The sequence below is a fragment of the Aythya fuligula genome, chromosome 18 (assembly GCF_009819795.1).
Source record: "Aythya fuligula isolate bAytFul2 chromosome 18, bAytFul2.pri, whole genome shotgun sequence".
Lineage (NCBI taxonomy): Eukaryota > Metazoa > Chordata > Aves > Anseriformes > Anatidae > Aythya > Aythya fuligula.
The window spans coordinates 6,502,144-6,510,678 of record NC_045576.1 but is presented as its reverse complement, the minus strand read 5'-3'; the positions used below and the strand labels follow the sequence as shown (position 1 = coordinate 6,510,678).

The following is an 8,535-nucleotide window of genomic DNA, read 5'->3' as shown; positions in this document are numbered from 1 at the left end:
GATGTTTGCAGAGTCAATTTTTTAAAATTGCTAATAATTATTCCTCTCTGCTTCCATAATAGATGTTGGGTTGCAGTTGATGATGCATAGGCGTATTTAATATGTGGTATGTGGTAGTGAGTGAAGTATGTTAAAGCCAGTGTAGTGTATATGTTCACTTAAACGTTTTGTTTACAGTTCAGGGAGAAGAAAAAACACCATACAACTAACAGTAGACACACTTTTATTGATAATGGTCACCCAGAAATTAGCTGAATGTCCTAGTCTTTGACCAAAGAAAGCAGGGATCCCTGCTATGCCTGTTTATTTTGGAACTCAGTTCTCCAAAAGCTGGGGTGGGGAGGAGTAATAGTGGGCCTTCTTTCTCTCACCTTTCCCCAAGTAAATATAGGAATTATTGCTGCTTTAGATATAAATTTTGTTTGGTGACTCCAAAATCATAAAAGGCTTCTGTTTGAAGATATATTTTTACTAGTAGGTTTCAAATTTTTTAGATCCTTATTCATAGCATAGGAGTAGTTTGTGGTTCTTACTACCTGGTGTCCAGCCAATGCAGTCTTTTTTTCTTTAACGTGACAACAGGCCTTTTCCAGTGCTGCGCTGTCTAACAGTGCAGTAGGTACTGTTAATGTACTAAACGCTGTGTACTCTGGGGCCAGTTGAAATGTTATTTTCAACCTCAATATTGAAAGCAACAAGACCATTAAATGAAAATCCTAAATAAAATGTCACATTCTCATTTCCAGTGGGCACTGAATCACGATGGAGTGCCAAGACTGGAAACTCCTTGATATGGCCACGTATGAATAAATTTCTATCCTTGGTCCAACCTGAAACTCTTCTGAGAATGTGACCTATCATGGTATTATTCCATACAGTTCCATGTAGCCACTTCATTCTCTTCTCATCTAAGGACCCACTAATTAATTTATCAATTTTATTTTTTTGCACAATCTTGCTTAAGCCATAGCCCTTTCCTAGGAAAAAATGGGTGTAGATTCTTTTCTTTCTGGGAGGAACATCTTTCATCTTGATGTCATATAAACGTTTTAGGGTTTGAAGTGCTGAACTTAAAATTTCATCTTTGGCTGAATTGGGCTCTTTGTCTAATGCCTCATCTGGCCAAAATAGTAAGGTCAGCAAAAAATGGGCACTTGCTGGCAACATTCTTTTTCCTTTACAGAATCTTGTGCTGAGTTCACGGAGAGTTTGCATTGGAAGAAGTTTGGCTGATCCTGGTGATAAACATGCTAATACAATGTGGCTCAAAATGTAATTGATCAGATCAGTGTCCTCCAGCCTGTCCCTTAGTGCATTTTCTGGATAGAAACTAAGGATCTCTTCCAGCTTTTCAGCTGACCTATTCTCTTTCTTATCTGTCAAGAATGACAGGATATTTGTGACGCTGCCTCCACCTCTCTTATAAATAGTCATGCCTTTCATCAGCTGGCTCTTAGGACCACTGTTGTCCCCAGTAAGTGATGCTGAGATGAAGAATTTCGCATATACCTCAGACTGTCTTTTCAGCCATTTCCGGGGATTATAAACTTGTTCTTCCTTTTCAGCTTTTCCATCGTCGTCTTCCTTCTCATGGTTTTTATCTGTTTGGAAATAACTTAGGTCTTCTGAAATCCATTCCAGAGCATTGTACAGGTTCTGGCGTAAGCCTCTTAAGCGTGAGTGAAGCTTTCCCCATGTTTTTTCAATGTCTTTAGGAATGTAATCTGTGATCAGGTATTTCACAAGCTCAGAGTGCTCCCCGTCTGGACTTGTGCGAAATACATCAAGTGTGGACAAAAATTTAAGGAGACGACATCCTACTTCTACTTCTCCAAAATAGCCAGCGTTGTTCATATTATCTGTTTCTGCTTTTGCAGCCTGTTGCGCAGCCCTGAAGCATTTCATAGCTTTAAGAGCAATCTCTATCTTGTCAACGTCAGGAATGTCTGTCACCTTATCCACGGTGAAACTAAACCATTTCCTGTAGACTTGACCTTCTGTATCCAGAATGTAAGAGTCATTTGGCAAATGAAGTTTTGCAACACCTACCCAATATTTTGCATCTTCAAATTTTTCATTATTGTAATGCAGTCTGGCAAGCTGCTGGGCAAAAAAGGCATCTTTTCCAAGGAGTTCATACGCAGCTTTTAAAACAGCTATAGCTTTTTCACAGTCTTCAGCTTTACAGACGTGTTCAATGAATGGGGAGAAGAGGCTGTCTGTATTATCACCCCTGCTTCTCTTATCACGGCGAATAAACAGATCTCTGATGAATTTTATGAACTCCTCTCGTCCAAATCTATTTTCAAAAAGCATCCTTTCCTGAAGAAGAGACATTGCAATTTGACTTTGAGGTTGGTTCCTTGAAAGCTGATACAAAATTTCTTTTGCAACCAGACAGTGTATTATCCGAACAGATGAAATATAGGTGGTACTTTCCCTTAGTTCAATAAAAATCATTCTTGCTTGTTCGCTTAAGTTACTTTTAAAATCATATGCTCTTGACTTTGTTTCTGTATAGGCACCCAGTCCCAGAAAAGCTTCACAGTGTGATAGTGAAACGTATGAATTAGGTACATAAAAATTAAGCAAAGCCACATAGTGCATCAAACGTGTATCACGGGAAGAATGGTCTATGTCTTGCAGTATATGGCCTACAAAATCTCTCACATATGTTTCATTGAACTCCTCACACATCAAGACAAATGTAAGTATGAATTTTGGCTCAACATATTTCTGCTTCAGTTTTTCAAGTTTAGTTTTGAACAGAGTTTTCTCTGAGTCTGTCAGCTTGTGAGTAACGGCTACTGTGTCCAGAGGAGAAGCCTTACAAAGCCGTTCAGGGTCATTGGATCGTCTACAGGACATGAGAATGAAGTAAGGTCTGGGGGAATTAATTTTTCTAGTTGCTACAGCATCCATTAAGTCATTTCTTATTTCTTCTAAATAGTCTTCATCATAATCTTCAATTAAGAGGAGCACAGGAAGACAGTGATTGATTTCTTTCTCTTCGTAATCTCTAAATGCAAGTGCATGCTCACAAACAGTTGCAGGTGAATATGAGGATTTGATAACAGCACATCTTAAGTCCTTTCTTCTTTTCCATAGAACTTGCCGTGCTATTGTGCTTCCACCACTGCCAGGATGGTGGAATATCTTTAGTTTTGCCACAGAATAGTTGAGTCCAGTTCCTTGTAAAATGTCATCTAGGAGTTTGCTAGCGTCCTTGCATGCTTCACGTTCAATGATTTCCCCACAGTGTCCTTTATCAGCAAGCCAGAAATTTTTCCAGGTGATTTTTCTCCCTTTGTAAAAGTTTTGTTCTATTTCTTGTATTTCTTTTTCAGACAAAAGATCTAATTTAATATCATCACACTGATCGACACAAAGGATTTCTAGAGAAAACATTTTCTCTTCTTCTAGCGAAGGAAGTGTGCATAGTGCTCGTGTGGAAACTGGCAGATGTCTGGGGTGTGCTGTAGAAGGCAGCATTTTTTGAATTGTGGCATCTACATGACTTAGTTTCATTCCCACAATGCTGCGTTGTTCTAGGGTCCCAATGCTGCACGATGTCTGAGCTAGATTAGCCCACTTCACATAATTTTCTTTGGACTCTGCAATGCAAATGATGTACTCCATGCCATTCATCTCTGTATAGAATTCTTGAAAAGTATCCACGATTGGTTTCTTAACTGGTGATAGCAATAGGAAAAGCACAATGAAAGACCGCTTTGGCAGGATTTCATCACAGATCCGAGTGATTGCTTTCTTAAGGTATTTCTTTTTGGTTCTAATCCATGTGTTTTCATCACATGGTTTTCCTTCATCCCCAAGGTAGTCGCTGCGCCCATTGCAGAATATCCAACTAGTCTGATCAAACAGACACAAATGTTTCTGAGGTGGAAGATTGCCAGTCTTGCTTTCATTGGAAAAATCCTGTAAAAAATAAGACCTTGTTGCATGGTGTTCTTTGTACTTTCCATACAGTCCTGACACAGAATGTTCATCAAAGTCAAAGACACAGAAAACGTTCAAATGCATTAAGAAGTTGATAGAGTTCAGGTCATCCTCTGTACATCTGTTTGTGACAAGGATGTACCGTAGGGAATCATCCATGTAGTTCTTGCCATCATTTAGTAGAATAGATAACTTCCTTCCCAAGTTTTGAGATACTTCTGTATGTACTTCTGTACTGAGAAGCTCAGCCTTTTCTCTTTGAGCATCCCTGTCTTTTGAGCCCTCGATAAAAGCAATTAGGTCGTCTGGCTTTACAAGTTCAGATTTTGCTCCTAGTCTCTGATAGAGAGCCCGTTCTTTTGTCAGGGTCACCTTCTGGCTGCTTTCATTGTATTTAGGCAAATAAACATCAAAAGTTTGATTCTTCACTAAGCTGTATGTTGGTTCAATATCAACCTCCACCACAAATCTTTGTTCCTGAGAGTCTTTTGAAATCACTTCAATAAAAACAGGTGGGTGGATACATTTCCTTGCAGTTTCTTGCTTAGTTTCAGGAAAACATTTTTCTATGTAATCTAATGCATCAACATAGTGTTCCCTATCTTTGACCTTTATGCCAATGATCTGCCCATGTTTATAGCCCTTATCTTCAACACTGTCCATGATACCAAAATGTATGGTGCCATTTGTTCGAATGTTCATGCAGGCTGAAGCAAATCGTATCACTTCACAGGCAAACTTTGACTGCAACTGCTGTCTGTTCAATTCTGCAGCAATGGCAAAAGACTTGTATTCGTGACATGGTATGATTAAACCATTGACACCTGTTTCTGGAGAAAGAACTTGGCCTTTCACGTACTTGAAATCAGTGTCTTCACTTCTAAACGGTCGGTATTTGCTGATGTCTAAAACTTCATCAGTATTTTGAGGTTGTGATTTATTTCTCCCTTGCTTCTTGCTTCTTGCTGTGTTTTCTCCACTTGTTTCATGTAGTGGGCCACAGCTGTCTTTGCTTAAACTTTTTTGAGGACAGACATCTTTGGGTCTTACTGAATCTCTTACTGTATCAATTCTGGCAGGCGTTTTGCTACTGGAATGCTTTTCTTGTTTTGTATTTTTCTGTTGCTGCCGAAGCTCATCTCTTTTGAGGAGTAAAATGTGGATTTGGCCTTTCTTCATACCTATTTTTTTGAGGAAAGGTTCATTCAGTTCCATAAGCACTGGACCTGTCACTTCTTCTTCATGTAGTTTTCTTGTATACTCCTCCTTGATTCCAGTAGATTGTAGCCAGCATTGGACATGGTTCTCATCCCACTTATCCACAGGTAATGTGTTGTAATCTAGGAACCAAAATTCTGTGTTACTAATAATAGCTGTGTTGAATGCTAAATTGTTTTCTTTATACCAGCTACAATGAGAGACTGTCTTCTCAAATATGTCAGTTCTGTCTAAAAGTGTCCTTACCTTTAATCAAGAGCAGTCCTAAGCAATGGTACAAGACTAATAATCAGTGAAGTGAGAAACCACGAGGTTTGGAAACTACTTCAAAACATCTGGGGTTGTTTCCATTACTCCCCTTTTATAAGAGGATTATCACAGAACTGTAGGGGTTGGAAGGGACCTCAAAAGATCATTGGGTCCAACCCCCCAAGTGATAAGATTATTGTAACTGATTGCTTATGTGATAAGGTTATTGGAACTGATGGGCTGAATTCCCTAAGCTTGAAGAGGTTTAGGTAGATTATTTGCCCACTTGAATTTGTTTATTTACTGATCTATGAAGATAAGTTATTATGGATTGTTATACTGATTAGTTCCCCAGTAGAGATGAACCTTTAAAATGCACTTATTAAAAAGCAAATCACTATATTCAAAGTGCAAATTTTCTGAAAGCAGCACATACCCATTGTCTTTGCAGGGGAGAAATCCTTCGGTTAATGAATAAAACCCTAGAGGTGAAAAAACAATTGTTAAATAATAACAGTTAACATTCCTGTTACTTACAGTTGACTTATTGCTTTTCCCCTCCCCTCCCCACTTTTTTTGTGGTACAGGGTAGTTTCTGTACCTCTAAAAGCCTGTTCTTGCCAGCTACAGTGCTTCTGTGCACCTGTGCTGTATGAAGTCACCTGTTCTCTGACACGTGTGAAGAGGCATCTGCTGATAGATGGGCACAGCTAACAGCTACTTCTGCTACATACAGAAAAAAGGTGGCCTTACACTCCTGTTTCCCTCAGGTTGCATTGTATCTCTTTTTTAAAAAATATATATTTTATTTTTTAAATCTCCCCTTCTTATTCCCTCTCTTGTGCTCCTTTTTTCTTTTTTGTGTGCTTGTTTTTCCCCCTCTCTTTTTCTATATCTGCTGTGCTCACTGAAGCCGCATAACTTGCTGTCCCACCGAGCAGAAGATTCTTTGGTTTGGGTTAGAGGGGGTGTCCTGGCCTGATACTTGACATGCTCTGCTTTGCTCAGACTCCATTTACTGTGGTATAGAGATGGGCTCCAGCAAATATATCTATATATATATCTTCTATAGGAAGAAACATGTTAAATAAGCATGCTCAACATAACAGAAATTTACCTTAGATTCACTGTAAGCTAACAGTAACCATCCCCGAGCTAGGGGCCACTTAACGGGAGTCACAGCAAAGGGGTTGGGGATCTGGGGGGAGTCATTGCTCTTACTGTAGTTGCAAGCTCAACTCTACTGGTTCAGCAGGTGCCTGTAGCCTGGTAAGCCCCATGCCTGCAGCTGATGGCATTACAACAGCATCACCTGCAGCTTCCTCAGAATTCAGGTGTCCAAGGAGCAGACTCACCAGTGCAGCCAGCATAAAAAGCAGCTCAGTAGGGCTTTGTTGAAGCTCTCAGAAACATCTGAAAGTCAGAAGCCTGCAACTTGGAAGGTGACTGGAGTCCCCAGGACCAGGACTTGGCGAGAGGTGAGTTCAACAGTGGTTGTTCAGTGAGACAGCTGGGCCTAGGTGAATGGGGGAATGCTGTAAGAACTGTGGAGCAAGTGCCTGTTTTAAATTTAAGTGCCTGGTTAGTGCTGTGGAAAGTTTGTGGGCTGATTAAAGAGCCAGCATGCCCAAATAGATCTGGTTTGAGCAAGCAGAGTACCCGGTGTCACTGAGGGGACCAACTGTTCTGGCACTGTTGTTAATTCTTGTGCCATGTGCGGAAGTGGATCCTTCCAAAATCGGTGTACACAGGCTGCTTATTACAGAGTTCAGAGGCCAGTGAGAGGCCAAATCTGTCACATAAATACTAGCCTATCAGTGCCTTTTGCCTCTGCTCCGCCTCCCAGGGCTGCGCTCATACAGGGATGTGGCTTGTGGTCTGCCATCCCCTGCCCTGCACGCTTCATTCTGCCCCACCCTGTGGGGACAGAGCCAGCATCAGGCCACCAGGCGTGGCTTTGGTGAAAACGAAACTTAACGGGGAATAGAAACTTGGGGTGTGGGGGAGGGGAGGCACTGCCCTGGCCAGTGGGCTCATGCTCCCCCCAGTGATAAAGAGCACCTGGGGGAGGCAAGTTGCTGCTGAAGGGCCCACCACCGTGCCACCTGCGTGCATTGTACCTGTGGAATGGGGGGGGGGGGGGGGAATGTCCTGTCCCAGCCCCTCCTGCCCCTGGCCCCAAAATTCAAGAGCTGCTCAGCAAGACAGCTCCACACACCTTTTGGCAGCAGAGCGGGACAGAGGGCAGTGCAGGGGGAGCCACACTTTTCAAGCTCTGCTACCAGTAAAGTAAAGTCAGGCTGAGAATAGGTTTCCAGGTTTCCCACTTACCCACAGCTTTCCCCCAGCCCTATTTGCTTGAGCATGCAGGACCAACCCAGAGAGCTGTGGGATGGCTTGCAGGTTGCAGAGGCTTACCTTGCAGAGCAATGTGGGAACCAGGCTGCTTGCAGTGCTGTTTCCAAATCCTGTCCGCAGGGAAAGTGTGTCTATGGGGAGGGGGGGGAGGAAGGTGCAACAGCTGCAGTGCTAAGCCCTCCTTGCTGAGCCTTGTCTTCCACACTGTTCTTGTGGGTTTCTTCTAGAGGTATCTTAACTATCTCTGTCAAAAAAAAAAAAAAGAAAAACAAGGAAGTAGCTTAGGCAAAAAACACTGTAATGCTCCACCCCTTCCTGGCAGTACTGTAGCAGCATAGCCCTGCTTGTAGCTTCAGCAGCTCTGCCTCCTGCAAGCATCATCTGGTGAGGTGCACACCCAAGTGATGGGCAGCATCATGCCAAAGCAGGGTAATCAAAGAGCTTGGGTGGGGTATGGTGAGTGGTATATAGTTTAATTATGTAGATTTCCCCTTCCCACCTGTCTGTATCATGTTTGTTTATGCCACCTCCCCCCCCCCCCCCCCAAAGTAGCCACCATTTGCTCATCATCCCTCTAACTCTGGGGCAGAGCTGCTGGGCAGCAGACAAATTTTGTAGGCAGCTTTTTCCTGTAAATCACGTGGTTTTCTTTCAGCTTAGTTTCACATAAATTTTATTTTTAGTTACAAGAACCTCAGTACTGTACAGCAGTAATTTTTTTTGCAGTCACTCCAGCTGTTTGAGCTTATCTGT

General features: G+C 42.0%; 1 protein-coding gene across 2 annotated transcripts; it reads right to left on the bottom strand.

Annotated features, from left to right (window-relative positions):
• Positions 1-206: 206 nt before the first annotated feature.
• Positions 207-8,021, bottom strand: LOC116496540 (sterile alpha motif domain-containing protein 9-like). 2 transcript variants are annotated; one of them, XM_032199713.1, is made up of 4 exons: positions 7,843-8,021; positions 6,780-6,940; positions 5,861-5,906; positions 207-5,297 (listed from the first exon to the last, which is right to left on the bottom strand). In XM_032199713.1, the coding sequence occupies exons 3-4, from the start codon at positions 5,862-5,864 to the stop codon at positions 634-636; spliced, it is 4,668 nt and encodes a 1,555-aa protein (XP_032055604.1). In that variant the 5' UTR covers positions 5,865-5,906; positions 6,780-6,940; positions 7,843-8,021; the 3' UTR covers positions 207-633. The 2 variants fall into 2 exon arrangements, with proteins under 2 accessions (XP_032055604.1, XP_032055606.1); XM_032199715.1 differs by lacking the exon at positions 6,780-6,940.
• Positions 8,022-8,535: the final 514 nt, after the last annotated feature.